This window comes from Myotis daubentonii, chromosome 18 (genome assembly GCF_963259705.1).
Source record: "Myotis daubentonii chromosome 18, mMyoDau2.1, whole genome shotgun sequence".
NCBI classification, from domain to species: domain Eukaryota; kingdom Metazoa; phylum Chordata; class Mammalia; order Chiroptera; family Vespertilionidae; genus Myotis; species Myotis daubentonii.
Genome location: NC_081857.1, coordinates 39,034,816 through 39,062,786, shown reverse-complemented (window position 1 = coordinate 39,062,786; position 27,971 = coordinate 39,034,816). Strand labels below are relative to the sequence as shown.

The following is a 27,971-nucleotide window of genomic DNA, read 5'->3' as shown; positions in this document are numbered from 1 at the left end:
GGTCTTTATAAGAATATTGAATGAGCAAAGATAGGCATACCAACCGGGTAATATAAAAATAAGTGTTTATTGTGTATATATGGTAGTTCTTAGACCCTGTAAACATTCAACATTATTCCATTTAAAACGGCCAACACCACTCTGATTCTCCTAAAAGCGCGTCCCTCTCAGCCTTCATCTTACTGATCACATTGGCTGGCCATCGGCAGGCCTCCCCTCTATCACAAACTGGCCTGGGCGCGCCCCACCTGCTCTAGTGAGTCTCCCCTGCACTGCCGCCAACAGCAGGCTGGCTGCCTTGCTGGCGGTCCAAGTAGATCTCATCCCCAATGGCCATCTGTCAGGTAAACACAAAGATGAGCTTTTAGAGGCTGTGGGCAGAGCTGCTGGGACGGCTACAGCAGCGAGGAGGCAGGAGGCACCGGCTCCGCCCGCGCTCTGCTCAGGCTGCCCCCTGAGGCCCTCGGTTCCCTTCGCCGGACCAGGCTCAGGGCAGCTCCACCCGGAGCAGGTCCCCTCAGCCAACAGGTCTCGTTCCACCAAATCTACTCCAAACCGCGGGCACCCGGTCCTTCGTACACTTGCTACGTACCTAGTGTTCTAAATTTTTATATACAATTCTTTGTGTATTTCTTGGAAAAAATTACCATCTCTCTGAAGAAATACTAAAGATGCCCGCAATATTAAACTAGATTTCATGTAAAAAACATACCAGAAGTACAGCATAGGGAGTAATAATATTGCCATAACTATTACGGTGCCAGGTGGTACTAGAAATATTAGGGGGGCCACTTCATAAAGTACATGATTGTCTAAGCATTAGGCTGTACACCTGAAACTGATACAAAACATTATTAAATGAAAGCTGTAGGTGAAAAATAAAAAGTTTGAAAAACCATCAGAAAGCAAATGCTTTGAATAAGTCTTTTTTTCTGAAACAAACACCTGAAGGGTACCTTTAAGACTATTCCCGACTGGCATCGTTCTGAGTGAGCAGCTGAACGTAAGTTTTAGTGTGAATGTTAAAACAAGGGACTCTTAAATGTATGTGAAATCTGCTTTCTAGCTAGGTACCAACCAGCAAAATACACAAGTTTTTTTTTTCCAGTTTAAAATGAGGAATAGTTTTAAAACTCAGAATAACTAATTTAAAACGCTGATTTATCACTTGTCTGTCGTTAGGAAACACGCCTATTCCGTTTTCCCCGTGGTATTCTTCTCTATGTGCAACCTCTAAAAATGAGGACTTCTGCGGCCCTGACCACACAGTTTGCTAGACTGTAAGGAAGAAACTGTCACAGTAACAGTCCGCGCTGCTGGGGTTCTGAGCAGCCAGGCACACGGGCCTCCGAAGTCTGCACCCTTCACCGCGCGGGGAAACAGCCACTCCGGACCCCTTCCCTACCTGAGCTGAGATTACCACACACGCCGCTACCCAAAGTCCCGCCATCGCCAGTCTGTCTCAGGAGAGTGAGAGGGGTGACGAGGAAGCAGCCCCCCAACAGCTGCGGATGGAGAGATGCAAGAACATGAGGCTACAGAGCCACTCTGACGGGTGGGCCGCCTGCAGAGACACGGATGCTGTAGGGCGGGCCACGGCCCAGGAGATGCTGAAGGACACGCAGAGTGGACTTTCCTTAAAAACGGTTTGTGAGTCCCTGGCCCTCTGGGGTGCCTGCACAGCGAACAAGTCAGTCTCCTGACCGAGGTAGGTCTTACAGGACTCCCACCAGGCAGCACACACCTTGGTTACTGGGCTCCCGTATGTGCCTGTAAACAAGAAAACTTCTTGTTCCATGTCCCCCATTCCCACTGGCTTCCTTAATTATTGGGAATTAGTACTGCCTGCCATACCTGTTCACCTATGAGATCCTCTTCCACAATTACTACTTCAAAACTTTATGGGATGTATCTTAACATCAGAGAGAATACATAATAAAACAGATAAAAGAAGTTAAATGAACAGAAATACATGTGTTATTCTGATTGTCAGTAAAAACATGAATGCTTAAGTTGGCACATTTTTGGAGTAAATGTCAGAAATCTGTAGTCGACAGTTGTGAAGAGTGTACATTACAAGATTCTTTACAAAAAGATGGCCTCCAAGCTGTGGTGCGAGTCAGGGCTCCTCCAGCCTCAGGGGCCGCCGGCCGGGTCCCTCCCACCTGCTTCCGCGACCGCCGTGCTCACTGGGCGGGGCGTGCCGCCCTCCGGGGGGCTGCCTTCGTCCTGAGTCCTGAGTGGGGCCTTTCCCGCTGCAGGATCTTCCGCCCCCCCTGGCGCCCCCTGGCCAGAGCCGGGCTCAGGACGCCGGCTGCTCTCGGTGCTGCCCTCTGCCTTCCTCCTGGGGTGCGCTTCCTCCCGGGGTGCACTTCCTTCCGGGGCTCCATCAGTCTCTCTGGCCTAGAAAGCACAGAAGTACATCTTGTTTCAACTGTTTCCGTAACGATGTGAAAGGCTGGTAATCGTGTCCAACAAGTGTCCACGCAAGTCTGAATTCTAATGCTGGACTGTGATGACACGAATGGTCAGCCTCCAGGAACCACACGGAGGAGCGGGACACGGAGGACACGGCGTGGTCAGGCCTGGGGACCAGGACTGCGAACTCCTGACCCGGAGAGAGTAAGTCATCTGACAAGCATCTGCTGGGGACACTGCAGGGACAGGCCAGGAAGACCCTGCCCTCACCGGGACTTGCTTTTAGGTTGGGGAGAGAATCGGCACCAAACCAATCAGCAAAGCATCGCCCTGAAAGGGGCGGAGGGGGGGGGACTGCTGGTCTGAAAGGGGCTCGGTGCGTAAAGGCGTGAAGAGACGGTGGCTGTGGGGAACAATTCCGGATGGTGACTACCAGGCTCGGAGGCTCTGAGCTTGAGGACGAGTCAGGAGCGCAGCGAGGGAGCGGGGCGTCAGCAGGAAGGGAGGGGGGTCAGCAGGAAGCGGGGGGGGGGGGGGGGCGAGGTCAGCAGGAAGGGGTGGGCGTGGGCAGATGGCCCTGGGCCACGGTGGCAACTTTGGCTTCCACTCCACGTGAGGTGTGATGGGAAGTCACAGGAGGATTCCCGAGATGAGTGACAGATAGACATTAACTCTTAAAGCTGAAAGGAACACCTTTCAGTTTTCCATGCCGGTATTTCTGCTCCTGAGGCACTGCGTAGGAAGGGAATCTATAACCTCCTCAGCTCTACTGTGTGCGTGCTATTTTTCAAAGGTTTACACTTGCAACTTAAACTTTGCAAATGACAGTACAAATTCCTGCCTCAAACAAAAATGGAAATGTCGTCCTAGCTGCTTTGGCTCAGTGGATAGAGCGTTGGCCTGCAGACTGAAGGATCCTAGGATCGATTCTGGGTAAAACCCCAGCCCTAGTCGGGCATGTGCAGGAGGAAACCAATCCATGTCTCTCCCCGTCCCTTCCACTCTAAAAATCAATGGGAAAACATCCCTGGGTGAGGATAAACACACACACACCGAAAGGAAATGTCCCGTTAAATGTTCAGTAATGGTGGGGAAAAGGCCTCACCATTCTGCAGGTCAAAAGCAGTCACCGGCCCATGATACAGAAGATTGGGAAGGCGAGGTTCCTGATCCCGCCCCTCTTCCAGCCACGACTGGGCTCCCGTGGGCTCCCGCCGGCCGGCCCTCAGTGAGCCTTCCCTCTCCCCGAGGCAGAAGCGTACGGAGCTGGGACTAACCTTGACCAGCAGGGGAGATGTGAGTAATGACACCGTCAGTGACAAAACCCACGGTGCAGGTAGGAGTGAGGCGCAGCCTGCAGGCAGCACCGAGGCCCAGAGCGAAGGACAGACAGCAGCCGTGACTTACGCTGGGCACCGCGGGACGCTCTCGGTCTGCGTCTGGTCTATCAACCGCCCGGAGCACTTCGGGGCTCTTGTGGCCAGTCTGAAATCTCCCGTCAACAACTCTCTCTCCCCCAGCATCTCTTCCACTCTCACACCGTCTGTCATACGGGCCGTGCTCAACGAGGCCAATGTGGCCCCTAGAACCAAAGTCTGCATCACCTGCTCCACCACGGGGTCTATAGTCAATTTCCTGCTGCTGGCGCTTGTCACCTGGCTGAAGAGCCAGGGGGGGCTCTCGGGCGGGACCGAAGGGTCGCAGCATAAAGACCGACTGTCCGGCACCGTAGCAGAAACTCTAGGAGGAAAAGACATCGCGTTTCTGAGTACGTCGTGGCTGACGTGCAACACGAGGGGTTTCCATTCAGGGCGCTAACAGAATTATGTAATTCAACTTGGGGCATCTGCAGACATAACCATGTTCATTGAACTGTTTGTTCTTTTCATTAGAGGTCTCTTCTTTAACACGGGGCCAGAGTAGCCAATAAAAACTGAGAAATCACTCAGTATTAAGTAGACTTTTCAAGCAGCTAGAGAGTTTGATTGAATTATAACAATGGCAGTTAGGCTAAAGCCTAGAAACTCCCATGGGAAGGTACTGACTGATAACTGCGCACATGCTGTCTGTGTTCACACCCCTCAAATCAGGTAAATGCTGAAAACTGTCCAGCTGTACACCATCATGTAAACATTCTCCTGTAGGTTAATTAAATTTTTTTTTTTTGCCAATTCAAACGTGGTTTAGCTACAGCTACAACCCCACAGGCTCTGAGTGGCAGGCTGGGGGACACTCTAGGCAGCAGTTCACCTGGGCCCTGGAGCGCCCGAGACGCCCCCAGGGGCTCTTCGAAGTCAACACTTCTCCCCACACTCCCTGGGGTGTAAGTGGCGACTTCTGGCTTCAGCGCCTTCCTTGCTGAAGGCACGGTGGGCTGTGTGCTTGTGCAGACCTGCATTTTAAAGTGGCCCCAGCATGTCAGCCCTGCAGGCTGGCTCAGCTGGTTGGAGCATCATCCCGTGCACCGAAGAGCCTCAGGTTTGATTCTCCAGGCAGGCATGTAAGGAAGGCAACTGATCAATGTTTCTCTCCCCCCACTTTCTCTAAAAGAAACACAATGAAAACATATCTTTGGGCCTCAGCCGGTTTAGCTCAATGGATAGAGCGTCAGCACTCAGACTGAAGGGTCCTGGGTTCGATTCCGGTGAAGGGCACCTTGGTTGCAGGTTCCCCGGCCCTGGTCGGGGTGTGTGCAGGAGGCAACCAATCGATGTTTCTGTCTCTCCCTCTCCCTTCCACTCTCTCTAAAAATCAATGGAAAAATATCCTCAGGTGAGGATTAACCAAAAAAACTCCACAAAATAATAACAATATCCATGGGTGAGGATTAAAAAAATGTTTTTAAATAGTCTAAAATGTCTCAGTATTTTAAATTTTTTTCTTATTTCTTAATATGTTAAATATCAACAAATAAAATCCCCATAAACAAAGGCTCCTTGTGGTTTTCAGTTCTGAAGGGTGCAAGGGCCCTGAAAACAAACATCTGTAAACGAGAGGCCGTTCTGAAGACAGAAGCAGGTAAACAAGAGATGATGGTTTTGCACACAATTTCAGTGTCAGAGACTAAACCGTACAACTGATGTCACCTAACTAAACCTGACCCTGACCCACCGAACCCCGTAATCAGACACCAAAACCAAAGCAGGAACAGCCTCAAAGCGAAAGAGCAGCGGGTGCGTCCGGGAGACACTCCACCCCTTCCCAGGCGCCGAGGGCGTCCGGTTCGCTTCCCGTGACACGGGCTTCATTGGGTAAAAGCTGGCAGCCAGCGGCACAGGAAGCTGAAGACCACGGCGGAGTGAGGGGCCCACTTCCCCCTAAGAAACGTCCGCGCCTGAATCGCCCACTGTCAGGGCGCCCACCTCCCGCCCCTTTCTGAGGCTGAGAGCCCTGGCCGGTGGCTCAGTGGTTACATCAGCGGCCCTCCCTCGGGGGGAAGGGTCTCCAGTTCAATTCCCAGTCAAGAGCATGTACCTCATGGTTGCAGGTCCCATCCCCAGCACCAGGCAGGGCATGTGCGGGAGGCACCCAATCGATGTCTGTCTGTCTGTCTCTGTCTCTGTCTGTCTCTCTCTCCCTCCTTCCCTCCTTCCCTCCCCACCTCCTCCCTCCCTTTCACTCTCTAAAAAAAGCAATGGAAAAAATATCCTCGGGTGAGGATTAAAAAAACAAAACAATTGACGTTGTGTGCATTGCTTCACCACGTGCAAAGAACCAACTGAAAGGAAGGTCTTACTTTAAATCACTGCCATGGCAGCTACAATCCCACCTGAGCCCGTGTCCCTGCTGAGAGGCCCACACATGGGAGTATGCACACAGCTGTACCACCCAAAAGTCCCCTTTCACACCAGCAAGCGCCTTGTTCTGTAACCGTGACCGGTGGGCAGGCCCTGTGCTCACCACGACGGCCAGGGCCATGAGGACAAGCACCGGGATGTGCAGCAGCGCCGGGATCTCCTTCATGAGCGCTCTGAAGAACTCCCCGGTCCCCTTTCCGATGTACTTCAACGGCTCCACCACGAAGTTGGTGAACGTCACTGCCATGGCCTGAAAGTGGTAAAAGCAACTTCATTTTCCCCTCAAACGATTGAGGCACATAGAATGAGCCAAACTGCCCTGGGCACTGAGACTGCAGTTATGTTACATACATTAAAATGTTGTCATATGCTTTTAAAAATGTGAAAAATCACTGTGCAATGGAAGTATATTCTTTCTAGAACAAAGTTATTAGCAAAAAGACTTAAAAAAAAAAAAAAACTAACAATTTTTGCCCTGGCCAGGTAGCTCACCTGGTTAGAGCACCACCCTAGACACACCAAGGTTGGGGTCCGATCCCCAATCAGGACACACACAAGAATGAACCAGTGAATGCATAAATAAGTGGAACAAATTGATGTTTCTCCCGCGCTCCCTCTCTCTCAAATCAATAAATAAAAATTAAAAACACCTATGGTTTTTAATATATGCAGGGGTGTTTGGACTTACTTTGTATGTGTCATTGTTACAAGACATATTCCATACCTTTGTTGGTGGTACCAACAGAACCGGATTGACGAGTAGGAGCTCATAGTACTTTTGGCACGGGTCATCCTTGTAGGTCCAGGAACTTCTAAACCATTCTGTTTGGAGGAAGACAAACACTGTCATTTAAAAAGAGCTGCATTTCACTCCCGAATAAGACAATATTTTGGTTTCACCCCTGCTACCACCACTAATCAATTTTAACTTGTTTTACAAAACAGACTCCCTGTGATGCCAATTTAAAAATTTTTTCATCGTATGTCCAAAATGTTTATTTTAAAAACCCATTCAAATTCTACAAATCCTATGCAGGTAACAGATGATGTTACAAAGATTTCTAAAAGGTAACGATCTGAAAACGGGCGCTCTGAGTGAGACTGGACTGTATCGCAGTCCCTGTCCAGGCTGGGCCCTGGACTGGTAGTCGTGCCTCCACCAGGGGGGCACACAGCGCCTCCCTGCTGGTAGTTCCTTCTTACAACTACCTGTGAATCTACAATAATGTCACTTTAAAAGTCAGTTCTCTCCTCATTTTATAAAATGAAGTAGAACATTAGTTCTCCCAACTCCTCTAAATCAGGTTCACATTACATACTAGCCTGAGCCAGAGGAGGCATCTGGTTGTCCATGAAGCCACGAAGCAAGGCTGGGTTGGTTTAGTTCCCCTAATGTCTTAAGAAACATTAATTTTGGACACCTGATTAAGAATCTGCTGAAATTCTGTTCTGGATTAGTCATCAGGGACTTGCATTTATGTATAAAGTGTCTTTGAACATTGAACCATTTCCACTGCTAGATATGCATAACTAAAGGCAGTCAACATTACTGAAAATATTTATAAAAATCTGTACCAAAAAAAGTAATTTCCCCTAGTTAAAAAAAAAAAATAGTAAAGCTACAATATAAGATGTCCTAAGTCAATATAAGGAGATTAAGTCTAAATGGATATTCATTTATAGAGAGATTCACTTCTTTAATAAACTCATCTTGAGGACCTAGACTGAGCGAGACCTTGTGCGACGGGCAGGTGGGCATGGCATCCTCAGGCGAATGGAGGGAGACAGGCCATACCAGTCAGCGAATATACAGTGTCTAGTCCTGCCCTGTGACGTCACATGAACACAAAACTCACTGGGCGGAAACCTAAGACTTTTTTTTTTAAATAGGAATATTTATAAATGCTGCTTATTAGTTTGACTTTATAAATCAAAGTGCTGGCAAGCATTTTTTAATATTTCCTTCATGTTAAGAAAAATGTATATACGTGTTTGTTCAATAACTCTAAAAATCCCCATTTGTCTCCCCCACTCCTCTGTCTTTCCTCCCAATCCAAAAAACAAAATAAGGGAAATATAGTAAAAGTATACAGTACTTTATTATAATTAAAATGCATGATATACAGGGGTGGGCAAGAGTAGGTTTTTAGTTGTGAGTACACGAAGCAGTTTTTTCTTGTATTATTTATTCATTATTGTATTATTTCCTTGTATTACAACTCTTTTTTCCCAGCCAATATATCAAGGACCGGCAGAGAATGGAAGCCTTGAATATAACTGTGAGAATTAAGTTATGTTTTATCCACAAATATAGTCAATGTGTTCTTTTTATAATTTAGCATATTCTAAATAAATAATCCAAGATGCCATTTTGATACAGTAAACTGTGGACAATGTATATAGTTACATTTTTATATCTCTATGTAATCATACTGATAAATGGAGAAAAATGACACCCCAAGATACACCATCCGGTTTATATACATTAGGTACAAAAGTCAGAAACCTGGGTCAATTTTAAGTATTCTTACTGCTTCAAGCTATCAATTTTAAGACAATTTAATTTACTTCTCTTTACCATCCATGCTTGAAAATGATCAGCTATTGCCATAATAAATGCCCTTTACTGGAGGGTAGTAAAGAGTAGAGAGGGTCAAATATATGGTGATGGAAGATTTGACTTCAGGTGGTAAACATACAATGCAATCTACAGATGATGTATCACAGAATTATATACTTGAAACCTATAAAATTTTATTAACCAATGTCACCCCAATAAATTAAAAAATAAAGTCATGCCCTAGCTGGTGTGGCTCAGGGGACAGAGCATCAGCCTGCAGACTGAAAGGTCCCGGGTTCAATTCCAGTCAAGGGCTCATGCCGGGGTTATGGGCTCGATCCCCAGCAGGGGGTGTGCAGGAGGCAGCCAATCAATGATTCTCTCTCATCATTGATATTTCTCTCTCTCTCTCCCTCTCCCTTCCTCTCTGAAATCAATAAAAATATATTTTAAAAAATACATAAAGTCGTAACAAAGGATCAAAAAATAATTTATAATTAACAAGACTGTCTCTTCTCCTGATTTACCTTTGAAACCTCAGTCTTCCTGCTTGTTCTTCTGATCCTGAAGATTTAGTCTTGGAAACTCTCCTTCTGCTATTTTATCATTTCTTTGTCATTTTTAACATGTTTTCTCATTCCCAAAAATTCTATTCAAAATAAGGCCTCGGGAACCAGCAGCACTTACCCCAGAGGCTGCCAGACCAGTCCATCTTCTCGGCACACACGTTGCTTCGCGGCTCCATCTTGGCGACTTCGGCCTGATGCTGCGCGAAAGCCACCTGAGCAACACCCAGGGAAGCGTGAGCGCTGCTAGCAATGGTTACGCCCCACGCCCCACGCCCCAAACGCCGTAGTTCAGACACCAGGTTGTTTAAAAGGTTTAGCAGAAAAGATGCACCTCTTGTTTCTAAAGAGAGGCTCTTTAGCTCATGGCAAAGCACAGGGTTAATGGTTCTTTATTGGGGCTTGAAGCGAGTACAACTGACTTCTTACGGAATTAAGATGAGGAAGGAGAACCTTGTCACTAATTTTAAAAAATCAGTTCAAATATGGCTCACACCACACCCCAAAATATCGCTGTGTTAGATGCTGCTGCTCAGCTCACGGTAAGATGGGGTTTTGCTTTGGGTGGTTGTCAGTGCAAGTGGCCTATAAACGATAACGTATCTTTTATAAATTAAAGCCCCAGGGAAACCAGTGAGATGACCGCATTCAACCAAACAACTTCCTTCCTTTAATTTTAAATAATTACAAGTTCTAGTAACTTAGAGCAAAAGGCTTTAAAAAAATCACAATGGTCTAATCTGATGAATTCATTAAAAATATCAGGCTGTTTGACTCCCCTGCTAGACAGATCTGAAACTGTCCTGTAATGATTAGAGCCAGCCGTGGGCAAACTACGGCCCGTTTGAAATGAATAAAACTATTGAAAAAAAAGACCGTACCCTTTTATGTAATGATGTTTACTTTGAATTTATATTAGTTCACACAAACACTCCATCCGTGCTTTTGTTCCGGCCCTCCGGTCCAGTTTAAGAACCCATTGTGGCCCTCGAGCCAAAAAGTTTGCCCACCCCTGGATTAGACCATTGTGACAGGAGCAGCAGCGTGTCTTTAAATCTCTATATGCAGCATGGTCCCGATTTTTTTTTAGGTTTAGAGTTAGGTTAGGGTTCAGCCTAATTTCAATTTTGAAAGTTAAAACTTAGAAAAAAAGATTGCAAAGTAGTGTCTCAAAATACTGGCAGTGACTATCTCTAGGTGACAGATTATAGGGTGATATTTAAAAGTTAAATTTCTCTGTACTTATCTTCTTTAAATTCTCTACCTTAAACATACTATTTTATATTCAGGAAATAACCTAACTTTTAAAAACTAATATTTTGATATCATTTCTAGCAAAGAATAAAACATATCCCAAATCACTAAAATAAGCAGGTTACAGACTAACTCTACATGGATTATCTCTTCTTTTTTATCAAGAAATATCATTTAAAAATTTTAAAACCTTCCACCTAATTAATACCTTGTATAAATACATCCAATTCCATCCCAAACTGATGAGGAAACTGATGAGTAAAATACGTCTCAACTGGGTGTACCAACGAACATACGTCCAGAGCTGGGTGGCTACCAGCATCACGATGCAGAGCAGACACAGAAGCACCTCAAACAGAAGGAAGAGACAGCAGAGTCACTGCCGCGCCGTCCTCCCCACCAAACCACAGCACCAACAAAAACTAAAAACTGGACTCAAATGTGCAAAATCGCCCTGGCTGGTTTGCCTCAGCGGATAGTGTCCGCCTGTGAACTGAAGGGTCCTGGGTTCGATTCCTGGTCAGGGCACATGCCGGGTTGCAGGCTCCATCCCCAGTGTGGGGCGTGCAGGAGGCAGCCTATCCATGACTCTCTCTCATCACTGATGTTTCTAGCTCTCTCTCCCTCTCCCTTCCTCTCTCTGAAATCAATAAAAATATATTTTTTAAAATATGCAATATCATTTGTACCATTTTGCTGGAAGTTCATCAACACAGTATGACTTAGTCCAGGTTCTTAACACAATGATGGTGGAGTTTGAACAGTGGTTTTTTAAAACCTGTTAACCGTGCCCCCCTCACCCAGCCTACCATAAACACATCATATGGATCCACGCCAAAGGAATCTTCAAATCGCCACTTCCATCTTTCAAAATCATGAAACTTAAAATTAATTAAAATATCACTTAGTGCATCATCCAGGGCGCCTGGCAGCGAGTCTTCCCCATTGAGAAACTTCTCTATTTCTATCAAGGTCTGTCTTTTAAGGATAATCTCGGCATCGTAGTGCATGTCACCTCTGTTTTCATCAGGCTGAGGTCAATTTGCCAAAAAACAAACAACAGGAAAGAGAATTTTATTATATTACCTAGTGAAACGTTTCAAGACGAAAGCCAATTTGGAACCAAATATATAGTTAGTTCACAGTACTTCACACACAGCGTAAGGATAACAACACCCACCCGTCTGCCTCACAGGCCACATGGAACCAAAGATAATACATGTGAAAAACATTTCCGAAAGTGTAAAACTACGCAAACAATGTACATTTTACTAAAATGCAGTTGCGTCTTGCTACCTGCAGTAGTTATATTCTGTAAAGTCACCTCAAACACTAATGAGCCCGTACTGAGCCATGGCTCCTCAGGGACATGCGGGGCTCGGTCCCTGCGCACGGCATGTGCACAACATCCAATCCTCTAAAAGCAGCGCTTGCACATACACAGCCTGGGGAAACTACTTAAACGCGTTTCCTCTCCTCCACAGGCAACGCTCTTCGTCACCTGAGTGCGCAGGTGTGGAGGTGGGAGAAAACCAGTCAAGGCCAGGCGGAATTTCCTTAACCCAGTCAGGAGTTTAAGTTTCCAACTGTTTGGTCAAGTTCAAATAGCAAATTTAAAACAACACCCACCCCCAACTGCATTAAATGGTTGGGCAGTGCACAGGGTTGAGGAAGTAAATTCCCATGAACGAGAAGGAAGAGAGGAGCGGCCTGCACTGCCTTCCACCAAACCTCTGCACGAACAGGTTCTGGTCCCAGGCTCGGCCCGGACTTCTGTTACAGCACAACAGTGCTCCCTCACTGCTTTATATAATTGGAAATTAATAGATAATGAAGATACCCACTACCTTGATTAGTATCACACCACCCAATACTCACAAGTCCAAGCTTCCTGGCTTCAATTAAAATCTTATTTAAGTATCTCCTAAAAACAGGATTATTTTGACTTTCACAGTCTTTCCTCTTTTTCTTTTCACATTCATCAACCTGTAAACATACACCAAAAAATCAACAGTTAGCATCAAGTTTAATGTAAGGGTCAAGTTTCTAACTAGTGGCCCCATCAAAACCAAGGTAAAGCGCTGTTTGTTTGGTTTTTCATGTTTTAATGATTTTTAGAGACAGGGAGAGAAACATCAATGTGAGATTGGAACACTGAGCAGCTGCCTCCTTCATGACCCCTTTGGGGATCAAGCCTGCAGTCTGGGCATGTGCCCCGCCTGGGAATGGAACTGGCAACCTTTCAGTGCACAGGGCGACACCCAACCATTGAGCCACACCAGCCGGGGCAGGTGCCGCCTATTGTTAAGCTTGCATTACAAGGTAGAGCTTGCCTGCTGCCTGTGGCTCTCTCTTTGCAAAGGTCAAGCAGACTACAAATGAGGAACACACGCCCAGCACTTAGCTGTGACCAGCAGTTTTTCTACTGACTTTCAGCTATTTTAAAGCTGAAGATCATAAAGCAAGGGGGCAGTGATGTGGACAAGCAGAACATCTGGACCAATGTGTCTCTGTAATGGCAGACAGTGAGGAGAGAAAGAGAAGTGGGGGGAGGGAAGGATGATAAAGAAACACAGAGAAACAGGATGAAGCCAGAAGGAGGAGACACAGCAAAGAATTTCCTGAATGGGCCTGTTACTTTGGCCTTTTATTAACTTCTCCTGTCAACGACTGACCACCCCCTCTGCACGGACGCCTCGGAGGACAGGAACCATGGCTTCGTCATTGTGTCCTCCACGTGGCAGCCCTCAGCACGCACACCTTCACCAGGACAGACGTCCTCTGAACTTAGCTCTACAGACACTCGATGGTCAAGTCACCAGTGAGGGCAAGGCATGTCTTACACACGTAACCGTGTTTTTAAAACTGAGTGTGGACCCTGAGCACGGAAAGGGGCCTCAGATGGTGCACAAGGTAACAGTGAGCACAAACTCAGGACAGGACACTTGAGAGAGAAGTCACATGGCCGTTTCCACTGCCTCCAGGCAAGGTTCATAAACCTTTAAAACAAGCATGCAAACTCGGGCCTTGGGTTTGACATACTTGCTTTAAATTTTTTAAAATGTTTCTTTAAGAGAAACAATGTTGTTTTTTTAAAACAAGGAGTAAAGACTCCATTTTACCCATCCCGTTTTTTACAATGTTTAAAACACAGTAAAATGTATATAAAAAGGCAGGTCTGCGTTTGGAGGCAAACTTTATCCACGTTTCTCTGCTGGCATTCGGCTCAGAGGGTCACGTCTGCTAAGAACCCCACGCTCGGCAGACGTGCTTAGCGTCTCAGCGAACAAGTGCTCCCCTCAGCCTGGAAACCCCCTCCCGCCCTCCCACTAGCTCTTCCCACACCTGCCCCCCCTCCCTCAGCTACAACACTCGCCTCTTCTCTTCCACCAGTCGCTTCGCTGTCCCTGCCTCAGTCTGAGCTGTCAGCACTGCCGGACCTCAGCCACCCCCTCTCCACCCAGGCCCCTCCACTGCCACCAGCCAGTCGGCCTCACACCAACAGAGTGGTTCCCACAGCACCACCTACGTCCAAACCCCTGAACAACCTTGACTCCTCTCCCTTCCCATGAAGGCTCCCCCAGCCACACAAACAGGAGTGAAGAATGAAGCATCCTTATATCTGTAAGAGGAGCTCCACGCTTCTAAGCTGGGAACACGCCCATTTCCCCATTTGCTACATTTGTCATGCGGCTACTACGGCTCCTACGCTCTAGCACTGTGACAGGTGACAGAGAACCAAGACTGAATAAAACACATTCTTTGTCCCAAGAAATTTTCAGTCTGGTAAGGAAATGATTATAATATAATGAGATAAATGTCATTACAGGAAAATAAAAGCACTATTTAACAACAAGACCAGAGTAACTGCTTAAAAAACCAAGGCTAGAGTAAGCAAAGAAAAAATAATACACAGTTGATCCTTGAATAACATGGGTTTGAACTGCTCAGGGCTTAATCAGATTTTTTTTCAATAAATGCATTCTGTACTCTAAATGTATTTTCTCCAGCTGACTGTACTGTACGGGTATAGTATAATATAACACACAAAGTATGTGTTCATCGACTGTTATGTGATCAGGAAAGCCTCTGATCAACAGTAGGCTATTAATAGTTACGTTTTGGGGGTGTCAAAAGTTACACAAGGATTTTCAACTGTGTAGGGGGGTTAGTGCCCCACCCCCCACTGCTCAGGCATCAGCTATATATATACATTGCACAGCACATAGGAACAAAGATAATGCCAGCAAGCACAGAAAACAGAGAGAAATCTGACATACTATAATATAAAATTCATGAATGAAAAAAAAAACCTAACCTTATGAATTACAGAATCAAGTTTGCTGTAACATCCCGACAATTCATCAGCGTATGACGAGTCAGCACTGACCTCCTTTCTCGCCTAAAGCAGAGCAGAGAAAGATTTATTTCTTCATAGTTCACTTGTAAAAAAGTCTGTAAGTAGAGATTAAAATTTTAACTTTTCCATATTATAACTTTTCTTGTTATATTTTTCAACTGTATTGAACCACCAAAAAATTAAGAGTCTCAAATTTATATATCAGCTAAGAATTAAAATCAAATTAGTTTGCTACCTGATGGGCTTTACATTCAAATTCAAAACAGAAATACGCAGGTGGGGTGAGATGATCTTAGACTACGTGTCATGAAGTACTTTGTGTGACTGCCAATCATGGATACACGACCCTCACAGTCCTGAGTAAACCCAACAACTGCAGACTACTTCCACCCAAGGGCCGATGAGGTCTGACACACACACCTGCGATTTCCTCATTGTTCTGGAAGCAGCATCATAGTTGAGCATGTCTGTGGGGTCAATCCAGTCATCATCATGAGCAAAGCCAGCGATCAGCCACAGACATTCACAAAGGAGCAGCGAACACAGCATCCTGCAGGAAGGCTAAACACACGTTTTAATAAATGTGATGAAATATAGTTATTTTTAGAATAAGTTATAACTATCTACTTCCTTCTAGTGCTGAGATAATGCTTTCTTTCTGAACTGATATATAACAGTAAAATGATGTCCTATATAATAAAAGGCTAATATGCAAATTGTCCCCTCGACTGGGAGTTCGACCATGGGGTGGGGCCAACTGCTCACAGCCCCTCCCCACCCCCAAACAGCCCCCTCCCCGGCCTCAATCAATCTGGGCGGGCAGGCCGGCCGGACCCCACCCGTGCAAGATTTCATGCACCAGGCTTCTAGTTCACAAATAAACACACACACACATTTTCAGAGACAAAAATAGGGATTTTCCATATGATTCTGCAATTCCATTCCTAGGTATGTACCCAGAAGAAATGAAAATATATGTCCACACAAAAACTTGTAAGCAAATATTTATAGCCACATTGGTCACAATAGCCACAAAGTAGAAACAACCAAATGTCCATGGACCGATGAATGGATAAATACAATGTGGCTCTCTCAGACTCTCCGAGAGGCCCAGGGTCCAGCTGCCGAGGCAGTGTATCTAGACAAGGAATATCATTAGGCCATAAAAAGAAATAATCTTTAAAGGAATAAAGTATTGATACATGCTGCAATATGGATGAACATGTGAAAGAAGCCAGTCACCATAAACCACCTACACTAATAAAAGAGAAAAATGGTAATTGGCGTACGACGATACCCTTTTCATTGGCTAATCAGGGCTATATGCAAATTAACTGCCAACTAAGATTGGCAGTTAGCTGCCAACTAAGATTGGCAGTTAACTGCCAACAAGATGGCGGTTAACTGCCAACAAGATGGTGGTTAATTTGCATATGTAGGCACAATGCAGGGAGGCGAAAGGGAAAGCAGGAAGAAGCCCCCTGCCACTGACAGTGATCGGAAACCCAGTGGGGAGCTAAGAACTGGGGGGCAGGGCAAAGGCGGCCCTGGGGCCGCCTTTGCCCTGCCTCCCAGCCATGATCGGAGAATCAGGCGCCTTTTCCACCCTGGCCAGTGACAGCAGGAAGTAGGGGTGGAGCCAGCGATGGGAGCTGGGCACAGTCGAAGCTGGCAGTCCCAGGAGCTAGGGGCCCCTTGCCTGGGCCTAAAGCGGAGCCCACGATCGCGGGGCCACTGCAGCTGTGGGTCCCCACTGCCTGGGCCGAACGCCTCAGCCAGGGGCATTCTGCAGGGGCGGAGCCCGCGTGATCGCGGCGCCCCCCGCTGCCACTGCAGGTCCCCGCTGCCCGGGCCAGACGCCTAGGCCAGAGGCATCAGGCCTGGGCTGGGGGCAGAACCAGTGATGGGGGGAAATGAGGGTCCCCTGCCCAGGCCTGACGCCTCTGACAGAGGGGCCGATCCTGCGATTGGAGGGTGATGGGGGTCAACGCCTGAGGGTTCCCAGTATGTGAGAGGGGGCAGGCTGGGCTGAGGGACACTCCCCCCCGCCCCACACCCAGTGCATGAATTTCGTGCACCGGGCCCCTAGTATATTATATGATTCCATTTACACGGAATATCCAGAATAGGAAAATCTACAGACACAGAAAGAGACTGGTACTTCGGGCTGGGATATAGTAAGGGGCAAAAAGATGGTAGTTAGTGGTATATGGTTCTTTTTGAGGGCACAGGCCAGGCCAAGGAACCTGACCATTGCACAATCGAGGCCAGGGAAGGAAGCAAGAGGTTGGCCAGCCGGGGAGGGACCACGGGAGGGCTCCAGGGCATGTTTGGCCCGTCTCACTCAGTCCCAACTGGCTGGACCCCAGCAGCAATCTAACCTACCGGTCATGGCGTCTAACCTGCCTCCTGGTGGTCAGTGCACATCATAGCAAGCGGTTGAGCAGCCTTAGCATATCATTAGCATATTACACTTTGATTGGTTGAACGGCCAACCAGACACCTAGCATATTAGGCTTTTATTATATAGGATTATTGACTATGTTCCCTATGCTGTACTACCTCTTGCTGAATGGCCCCAAACTCAGGACAAGTGGCAACCAGTCTCAAATTGCATTTTAACTCCCATAAGGTGTCCCCAAGCCTGGCATAAGCTGCAGCTAGGTTGGCCTGAAACGTAACTTCAACTAAGTGGCCACAAGCATGGTACAAGTGGCAGATGGCCTCAGCAAACATTGTGGTGCCAACGAAGGGTCCCAAGGCTCAGTCTGCAGCATAGCCTCCCACAAGCACCCTCACGCCTAGCACAAGTGGCAGCCAAGCACAGGTCATACTGTAGCTCCCATTAGGCAGCCCCCAGCCAGGCACAAATGGTGGCTGACCTTGGCCTGCACCAGAGTCCCTCCCAAGAGCCTCCAGAACCCACACACCCAGTGGCTCGCTTCAGACCACAACAGAGCAGCATCCAACCAGCTCTACAAACGACGCACCCAGTGAGCGAACTCAGCTGAAATAATGACTACAGTGAAAAAAGAGATAGAGGAAGATATAAACAAATGGCAGAATATACCGTGTTCATGGATTGGTAGAATCACCATCATTAAAATGTCCATACTACCCAAAGCAATCTTTAGATTCAATGCAATCCCCATAAAAATACCAATGGCATATTTCACAGACCTAGAACAAACTCTCCAAAAATTCATATGAAATAAAAAGACCCCAAATAGCTGCAGCAATCCTGAGAAAGAAGAACAAAATAGGAGGGATCTCAATACCAGATATCAAGCTATATTACAAAGCCACTGTCCTCAAAACTGCTTGGTACTGGCACAAAGACCAATGGAACTGAACAGAGAACCCAGAAATCGACCCAAGCCATTATGCTCAATTAATATTTGACAAAGGAGGCAAGAGCATACAATGAAGTCAAGACAGTCTCTTCAATAAATGGTGTTGGGAAAATTGGACAGATACATGCCAAAAAATGAAACTTGACCACCAACTTACACCATACACAAAAATAAACTCAAAATGGATGAAGGACTTAAACGTAAGACGGGAAACCATAAAAATACTAGAGGAAACCACAGGCAGCAAAATATCAGACATATGTTGTATCAATATCTTTACCGATACAGCTCCTATGGCAATGGAAATTTAAGGAGAAAATAAACAAATCGGACTACATCAAAATAAAAAGCTTCTGCACAGCAAAAACAAACAAAAAACCCCAAGAAAACCCAACATTACCTCTGATAAGGGTTTAATCTCCAAAATTTACAGGGAACTCATACAACTTAACAAAAGGAAGATAAACAATCCAATCAAAAAATGGGCAAAGGACATAAACAGACAGCTTTCAAAAGAGGACCTACAGAAGGCCAAGAGACATATGAAAACATGCTCGAAGTCACTAATCATCTCAGAGATGCAAATCAAAATGACAATGAGGTACCACCTCACAACTGTCAGAATGGCTACCATCAACAAAGCAATAAACAGACAAGTGCTGGCGGGGATGTGGAGAAAAAGAAACACTCGTGCACTGCTGGTGGGAATGCAGACTGGTGCAGCCACTATGGAAGACAGTATGGAGTTTCCTCAAAAAATTAAAAATGGAACTCCCATTTGACCCAGTAATCCCACTTCTAGAAATATATTCCAAGAAACCATAAATACCTATTAGAAAGGATATATGCACCCTTATGTTCATAGCAGCACAATTCACCATAGCTAAAATTTGGAAACAGCCTAAGTGCCCATCGGCAGATGAGTGGATTAGAAAACTGTGGTACATCTACACAATGGAGTACTACGCTGCTGTAAAAAAGAGGGAACTCTTACCATTTGCAACAGCATGGATGGACCTGGACAGCATTATTCTAAGTGAAATAAGCCAGTGAGAGAAAGATAAATATCACATGATCTCACTCATTTGTGGGATAGAGTGAACAACATAAACCAATGAACAAAAATGGATCCAGAGACAGAGAAGCATCAAACTGACTCAGAGGGAAGGCAGGGGAGGGAGGAGGGTAAAAACCTCGGAGGGAAGGCAGGGGAGAGGGGAGGGTATGAGATCAACCAACAGACTTGTATGCATGTATCTAAGCATTACCAATGGACACAGACACTAGGGGGGTAAGGGCATGTGCTGGGGGGGGGGGTAGTGGCCAGGGAGAGGTCAATGGAGGATAAAAATAATATTGTAATAGCTATGCATGGGCTGGGGGGGGGTACTTGAAATATAAGGGGGACCACTCCGTAGGGCAAGCATGTCAACTCAAAGGACAACACGGGCCAAGTAAACGAGGCATGCGGCCCATGGGCCACAAGTTTGACATGCTTTTTGTAGGGCATATGACTGTCTCTAACCACTATGTTGTGCACCTGAAACTAATACAGAATAATTTTGACTGTGAACTGTAATTGAAGAAAAAAAAGATGGAAAATTGTATGTTATATGTTTTTCATCACAACAACAATAATAAAAAAGAAATAATGACTGAAAACTTCCCTAACCTGGCAAAGGAAATAGACATACAAGTCCAGAAAGCAGAGTTCCAAACAATATGAATCTAAACAGGCCCAGAGCAAGACATGTCATAATTAAAATGCCAAAGGTTAAAGAAAAAGCAGGTAGTTACATTCAAGGTAGCTCCCATTAGACCAGCGGTTCTCAACCTTCCTAATGCTGCGACCCTTTAATACAGTTCATGTTGTGGTGACCCCCAATTTCATTGTTACAAATTGAACATAAAGCATAGTGATTAATCACAAAAACTATGTAATTATATATGTGTTTTCCGATGGTCTTAGGCAACCCTGTGAAAGGGCCGTTCGACCCCCAAAGGGGTCGCGACCCACAGGTTGAGAACCACTGCATTAGACTGTCAGTTGATTATTCAATGGGAAATTTGCAGGTCAGAAGGGAGTGGCATGAAATAGTCAAAGTGATGAAAGGCAAAGCTCTACACCCAAGATTACTCAGTAAGGCTATCAATTAGAATCGAAGGAGATATAGAGAGTTTCCCAGCCCTTGCTGGTTTGGCTCAGTGGATAGAGTGCCAGCCTGTGGACTGAAGGGTCCCCGAGATCGATTCTGGTCAAGGGCACATGCCCAGGTTGTGGGCACGATCCCCAGTTGGGGTGTGCTAGAGGCAGCCGATCAATGATTCTCTCTCATCATTGTTTCTATCTCTCCCTCTCCCTTCCTCTCTGAAATCAATATATTTAAAAAAAAGTTTCCCAGACAAGAAAAATCTAAACCAGTACAATAAATGTTTAAAGGGACTCCCTTAAGTAGAAAATATCAAAATATGAATAAGAGAGTACAGGAAAGAAACACTTAGTAAAAGCAGTGGATCAAACAACTATAAAGCTAGTACAAAGACTGAACGAAAAGGTAGGAAGATAATGTATAAATACAACAATAAATTACAGGATACATACAAACACACAAAGTAACAAATGACAAAAACATAAACGTGGAAAGAGTAAATATTGTAGGGATTTTAGAATGTGTTTGAACTTAAGCGACCGTCAACTTAAAAAACTGCTTGTACACAGGCCTGGCTGGGCAGCTCAGTTGGTTAGAGCATGGTCCTCATGCACCAGGGTTGTGAGCTCAATCCCCTGTCAGGGCACATACAACAATCAACCAATAAATGCATCAATAAGTGGAACAACAAACTGATGTTTCTCTTTCTCTCTCTCTCTCAAATCAATAAATTTTTAAGCCGAAACCGGTTTGGCTCAGTGGATAGAGCGTCGGCCTGCGGACTGAAAGGTCCCAGGTTCGATTCCGGTCAAGGGCATGTACCTGGGTTGCGGGCACATCCCCAGTAGGAGATGTGCAGGAGGCAGCTGATCGATGTTTCTCTCTCATCGATGTTTCTAACTATCTCTCTCTCTCCCTTCCTCTCTGTAAAAAAATCAATAAAAATATATAAAAATAAAATAAAATAAATAAATTTTTTAAATTGTTTTAAACAGACTGCTTATAAACATAGCTTGGTATATATAAAGCACATGGTAACCACAAACCAAAATCTACAAAGTATACAACAAATAAAGATAAAGCAAACCAAACATGACACTATACAAAGTCATTAACATACAAGAGAACAAAACAAGAGAATTAAGAGGAAAAAGAGAACCAAAAAACAATTCATAAAATGACAATAACTACATACCTATCAAGAATAATTTTAAATGGATTAAATGCTCCAATCAAAGACATAGGGTGACTGAATGAATAAAAAAACAAGTCCCATACATTTGCTGCCTACAACAGACCCACTTTAAATCAAACGACAGATTGAAAGTAAAGGGATAGAAAAGATATTTCAGCCCAGCTGGTGTGGCTCCGTGGTTCAGTGTGGACCTGTCAACCAGGAGGCAGGTCGATTCCCAGGTTTCAGGCTGAATCCCCAGGAGGGGGCGTGCAGGAGGCAGCTGATCAATGATTCTCATCATTGATGTTTCTATCTCTCCCCTTCCCTTCCTCTGATTAATAAAAACATATTTAAAAGAAAAGATATTTTATGCATATAGAAACAAAACCAAACCTGAGTAGCAATACTTATATCAGACAAACTAGATACACCAAGAGCTATCACAAGAGATGAAGAAGGGTATTTCATAATGATTGTAAAAAATGAAGCCAACAATAGGATAAAACTCTTATAAACATCTATACACCCAACACAGGAGCATCTAAATATATACAGTAAATATTTTTTTAATTAAATCTTTATTGTTCAGATTATTACATTTGTTCCTTTTTTTTTTTCCCCCCCATATCTCCCCTCCTCCCAGTTCCCGTCCCACCCTCCGCCCTCACTCCCCACCCACTGTCCTCATCCATAGGTGCACGATTTTTGTCCAGTCTCTTCCCACATCTCCCACACCCCTTTCCCCCCCAGGAATAGTCAGTCCATTCCCTTTCTATGTCCCTGATTCTATTATAATCAACAGTTCATTCTGATCATCAGATTATTTATTCACTTGATTCTTAGATTCACTTGTTGATAGATGGATATTTGTTGTTCATAATTTGTATCTTTACCTTTTTCTTCCTCTTCCTCTTCTTAAAGGATACCTTTCAGCATTTCATATAATCCTGGTTTGGTGGTGATGAACTCCTTTAGCTTTTCCTTATCTGTGAAGCTCTTTATCTGACCTTCCGTTCTGAATGATAGCTTTGCTGGATAAAGTAATCTTGGTTGTAGGTTCTTGGTATTCATCACTTTGAATATTTCTTGCCACTCCCTTCTGGCCTGCAAAGTTTCTGTTGAGAAATCAGCTGACAGTCGTATGGGTATTCCCTTGTAGGTAACTGAGTTTCTTTCTCTTGCTGTTTTTAAGATTCTCTCTTTATCTTTTGCTCTTGGCATTTTAATTATGATGTGTCTTGGTGTGGTCCTCTTTGGATTCCTTTTGTTTGGGTTTCTCCGCGCTTCTTGGACCTGTAAGTCCATTTCTTTCACCAGGTGGGGGAAGTTTTCTGTCATTATTTCTTCAAATAGGTTTTCAATATCTTGCTCTCTCTCATCTTCTGGCACCCCTATAATTCTGATGTTGGTACGCTTGAAGCTGTCCCAGAGGCTCCTTACACTATCCTCGCATTTTTGGATTCTTTTTTCATTTTGCTTTTCCGGTTGGATGTTTTTTGCTTCCTCGCATTTCAAATCATTGACTTGATTCTTGCGCTCCTCTGGTCTGCTGTCGCGCGTCTGTATAGTATTCGTTATTTCAGTCCGTGTGTGCTTAATTTCTAGTTGGTTCCCCAATATAAGATCGAGGGTCTTATTAGTTTTCGTGTAGATCTCATTACGTTTATCGGCAGCTTCTAAACAGTTCTTGAGAGACCTTAAAAGTGTGGTTCTGAACTCTATTTCTTCCATTGACAATTTTGTCCTGTTTCTTTGTCTCCGCATTTTGTTATGCTTCCTTGGTGCACCCCCTAGTGGTCTTTGTTCGCAGCCTTATAGTTAAATCTTGATTGTTGTAGCTAATTCCAGGGAGGGTTTGACCTCCAGGCCAAGTGGCTATGAGAGTCAGCTATGAGTGTCAGCAGTGAGAGAACTTCTGTCCTCTAGGGAGGTGCTAATCTAGCCTTTGCCTGAGGCTATCCGGTAAATGCCTCTGTGCAGGGCTTGGGCGGGGCGGGTCGCACAGGATCAACAGGGTGGGCCGGAGAGAGCAGTTATGGCGGCTCTCAGTCCTGTCCTCAGGGGCTCTGCCTCTCTGAGTCCCAGCACCCGCTGCAAAGCTCGGAGAGAAAGCTGCACTCGCTCTGACCGAAGCCAGACAGTCCCGCTTCTCCCGTTTGAGTCTGGGTCCCTAAAGACTCACCCGGATCTGGTGCTCAGAGTCTGCGACTCCCTCCCGATTGAAAACAACAACCGCGCCCTCCGCCGCCAGCCCGCTCCGCGCACTCCGCACCTCAGAATTTGACTTCAGCACTGCGCCTCCTCTGAGTGTCCGTATGCGTTTCTCTTTCCTCCTAGTTGTAGGACTTCCACTCAGCCAGTGTTCCTGTGGTTCTGGGTGATGTCCCTTCCGTTTTTTGGTTTCACTTTTGAAGTAGTTGTTCAAAGCAGCAAACTCCGGCGTTAACCTATGCCGCCATCTTGGTTCTCCATACAGTAAATATTGACAGATATAAAGGGAGAGATCAACAGTAATACAGTAATAGAAGGGGACGTTAACAACCTATTGCCATCAATGCATAGGTCACCCAGAAAAAAACTGACAAGGAAACATATACATTCTTGCCAAATGCACATACAAAATTTTGCAGGATAGACCATGTCAGGCCACAAAACAAACTTCAATAAATTGACAAAGGTTTTCAAGAAATTGAAAAAGAACAGCTGACAGAGTTCACATCATTATATGGACCAAGAGGAAGGTAAAATAGCCAGGTAGGAAACCAGGAGTGTCAGTGTGGAACGAGGTTAGCAGGCATCACACTAGGGGAGGTGACTCAGAAGGTTGGCAAGCCCCTGAGTTTTGACCACAACCCCCACAAAATCATGCTATTGACAACCATGTTCCTTTCTCAATAATGAGCAGATGGAGAGCTTTATCCAGAGCTAGGATGAGCAAAGCAGAAAGGATGAAAAGACCAGGAGGTGAGGCCCATTAGTGGAGTCAGCTGCAAATCCCCATGGTCAGTGACTTAAGGCTGGAACTCCTTGAGAAATCTTACCATTGATTTCACACTGACTCCAAACAAAGCTGCATCTACACCGGCTGGGTACCGTGTCAAAAAACAGATTCTGATCGAGTCTGCGGTGGCCTGAGATCCTGCATTCCCAAAAGCTCCCAGTGATGGCAGAGATGCTTGCCCACAGACCACGCTCTGAGACGTGTTAAGGGCAAGTAACTAACCATCATGTGTTGGTTTAGCTTAATGGTGGCACCGGTGATCCTACTAATTGTTAATAAGAGTCTCTCTACCCCCGTTCTTATTTTTTATCATTTCCCATCCCCATTATAATATATATATATATATAAAATAGCAGCTAGTCTTTGATGGGCCCAACACAGCTACTTCAATCCTCACAAAAACTCTTGGAGGTAATACTGTTATCTTCATTTTAAAGATTAGGAACACAAGGTGCCCACCCAAGGCCACTCAGCTACTAAATGACAGAACCCAGGCTGGCTCTCCCTAAACTGCTCCCCCAGGGGCAAGATGCTAGTGGCCTTGAGGGGCTATCCAGAGAGGGTGGAGAGGAGACACTCACTGCTGTATCCACACGTCTACACAGCTGGAATTTTCTGAGAGTGGCTTGGGACCTGAGCTACTAGACTGACATCTCCAAGGAGATTGACAGCCACTCGGTGGAAATAGATACAACTCAACAAAAGGAAAACAATCAATCCAATTAAAAATGGGCAAAGGACCTGAATAGACACTTCTCCAAAGAGGACATACAGATGGCCAAGAGACATGAAAAAATGCCCGATGTCACTAATCATCAGAGAGATGCAAATTAAAACTACAATGAGGTATCACCTCACACCTGCCAGAATGGCTACCATCAACAAATCAACGAACAAGTGCAGGCAAGGTTGTGGAGAAAACGGAACCTAGTGCACTGCTGGTGGGAATGCAGACTGGTGCAGCCATTATGGAAAACAGTATGGAGCTTCCTCAAAAAATTAAAACTGGAACTGCCATATGACCCAGTGATCCCACTTCTAGGAATATATCCTAAGAATCCAGAAACACCAACAACCAGAAAGAATGTCTGCACCCCTACGTTCATAGCAGCATTGTTTACAATAGCTAAGATCTGGAAACAGCCCAAGTGCCCATTAGCGTATGAGTGAATAAAAAAGCTGTGGGCCCAAGCTGGTTTGGCTCAATGGCTAGAGCGTCAGCCTGTGGTCTGAAGGGTCCCAGGTTCGATTCTGGTCAGGGGCACATGGCTGGGTTGCAGGCTCGATCCCCAGTAGGATCATTAATGTTTCTATCTCTCTCCCCCTCTCCCTTCCTCTTTGAAATCAATAAAAATATATATTTTTTTAAAAAGCTGTGGTACATTTATACCACGGAATAATATGCAGCTGTAAAAAAGAAGGATCTCTTACCCTTTGAGACAGCATAGAGGGGCCTGGAGAGTATGCTAAGTGAAATAAGCCAGTCAGAGAAAGACATATCACATGATCTCACTTATATGTGGAATCTAATGAACTGAAGTATAGTAACCTCCATCTTGGGTAAAAACTGCTGTTTAAAATGTTAACCCTGCTATTCTGGCTTCTGTAAACGTTTTCTTGCTTAAATAATAGGGAAGACTAAGACTACTCCCATTCCAGAGAGGCCATAAACTATGTCCCAGACAGAGTTGTCAGTGCTGGGCCAGGCCTTGAGATATGGTCTCACAGCCCTGTCCCAGCACAAAGGACTTTTTCTCAGAAGGTCTTTTTCTCAGAAGGTCGGGAAGTCTCATTCCAAATTTGGAAGACAAAGAGCTGAAAAAAGTATAAATAAGGAAGACTTCCACCATATTGGGCCCCAGAATTTGAGAAGCGCTATTTCCTCTGGGCCCTCTAGCGCTAGCGAAATGAAAAAGACTTCAAATAAAGTTGGCTTATTAAGGCGTCTTCTGCTTTACAATATAACAGAACAAAATAAACTGACGAACTAAATAGAGGCAGAGGCATGGAAGTTTGCACGGCCCAAGATCACAGACAACAGTGCAGGAGGAGGCCGGGAGCCTGGTGGAGGGGGGCAAGGGGAGGCATGTGTTATACTCTCCACAATGAAGGTAAGTTTTACAAATTATGCCAAAATAAAATTTCGATTAAAGAAAAAGTATCAGATCTCGACGAACTTACACGTTTAATGAGAAAGACAAAGCTAATTTGAACAGTAGAGTCAAAGCAGGGCCTCGGCGTTTGGAGCTCAGTGCGCGTGCGCACCTGCAGTTTCCTGGGCCACTGGAGGTGCGGAGCCTAGCAGGCGCCCAGGTGAAGGTGATGATGATGATGATGCAGCGGGCCGGGTCCACACCATCACCACCGTCACACAGAAAACCTGAAAAACACCACCTGGCATAAACTTGCCTCTAACTTTTCACATTCAAATGAGATTTGGAGTTTTTCAAAATTCACCACCGCCAAACCCGGGCTCTTCGGGAAATGGTATTTATTCAGACGACGCGTCAAGTTTTCAGAGAGAACCCAAAGCAACAACACCCAGCGTCCGTTCGGGTCGGCTTCGCACCCGCTCGCCCCGCGTCCCCAGGCCGCTCTTTGAACCGGGAAACCAACAGCAACCGCGGTAAGACAGCCGCCGGGCCGGGAGGTGAGGGGCAGGTGGCTCGCCCGTCCCGGGAAACGCGGCGCTGCGAACTCCCCGCAGGCCCCGGGGCGCGCGCAGCCCCCGCCCCGGCCTCCCTGCCGCCCGCGGGACCCGCCCGGCCCAACCCCGCAGTCCCGGCCGCCAGCCCGCCCGCCGCACGAGCACAGCGACACTCACGTCTGCGGTCGCCGCGGCCGCTCCCGGAAGACAGGTGACCGCCTGGACGGCCGGAGAAGGTGTTCAGCGCCTGCGCGAACCGCCCAGCGCGGCCTTATGTGGCTGGTCCTCCTCGACCCGCTCGGCCGGCAGCTGTGCGTCCTTCCCGGGCGCGCCGCTGATTGGCCCGCCGAGGGGGCGGGGCCGGCTCCTGTGGGCGAGTTTTCCGCCAGGGGCTTTGGGGGATTTTCACCTGCAGAACGCTCTGCAGGTGACAACCTACGAAGCCAAACATATAAAACGGATGAGAAGGGTATTTTTTAATCTTGATTTATTTTATAACTTCTAATAGTGTAACACTTGCCACAAAACCCGGAAATCTATTTTAAGCATTATATTTTAAATGGACTATGATGAATGAAAAGGATTGTTTTGTTTTTGTCTTTAACTGCTGGCCTTGCAATCTCAGGAAACTCTCCAAAGAAAAAAGGATATGCTTTACACACTAGGAGTTAGTGAGAGATGTGCACAA

At 45.8% G+C, this 27,971-nt stretch overlaps 1 protein-coding gene across 4 annotated transcripts; it reads right to left on the bottom strand.

Moving 5' to 3' along the window:
* Nucleotides 1-48: 48 nt before the first annotated feature.
* On the bottom strand, nucleotides 49-27,590 carry CLCC1 (chloride channel CLIC like 1). 4 transcript variants are annotated; one of them, XM_059673441.1, is made up of 12 exons: nucleotides 27,461-27,581; nucleotides 26,902-27,016; nucleotides 15,376-15,516; nucleotides 14,914-14,997; nucleotides 12,474-12,581; nucleotides 11,405-11,626; nucleotides 10,804-10,944; nucleotides 9,463-9,556; nucleotides 6,940-7,037; nucleotides 6,319-6,465; nucleotides 4,023-4,158; nucleotides 2,229-2,403 (listed from the first exon to the last, which is right to left on the bottom strand). In XM_059673441.1, the coding sequence occupies exons 3-12, from the start codon at nucleotides 15,502-15,504 to the stop codon at nucleotides 2,390-2,392; spliced, it is 1,173 nt and encodes a 390-aa protein (XP_059529424.1). In that variant the 5' UTR covers nucleotides 15,505-15,516; nucleotides 26,902-27,016; nucleotides 27,461-27,581; the 3' UTR covers nucleotides 2,229-2,389. The 4 variants fall into 4 exon arrangements, with proteins under 4 accessions (XP_059529420.1, XP_059529423.1, XP_059529421.1 ...); XM_059673437.1 differs by lacking the exon at nucleotides 26,902-27,016 and having other exon boundaries at nucleotides 49-2,403; nucleotides 3,826-4,158; nucleotides 27,461-27,590; XM_059673440.1 differs by lacking the exon at nucleotides 4,023-4,158 and having other exon boundaries at nucleotides 49-2,403.
* Nucleotides 27,591-27,971: the final 381 nt, after the last annotated feature.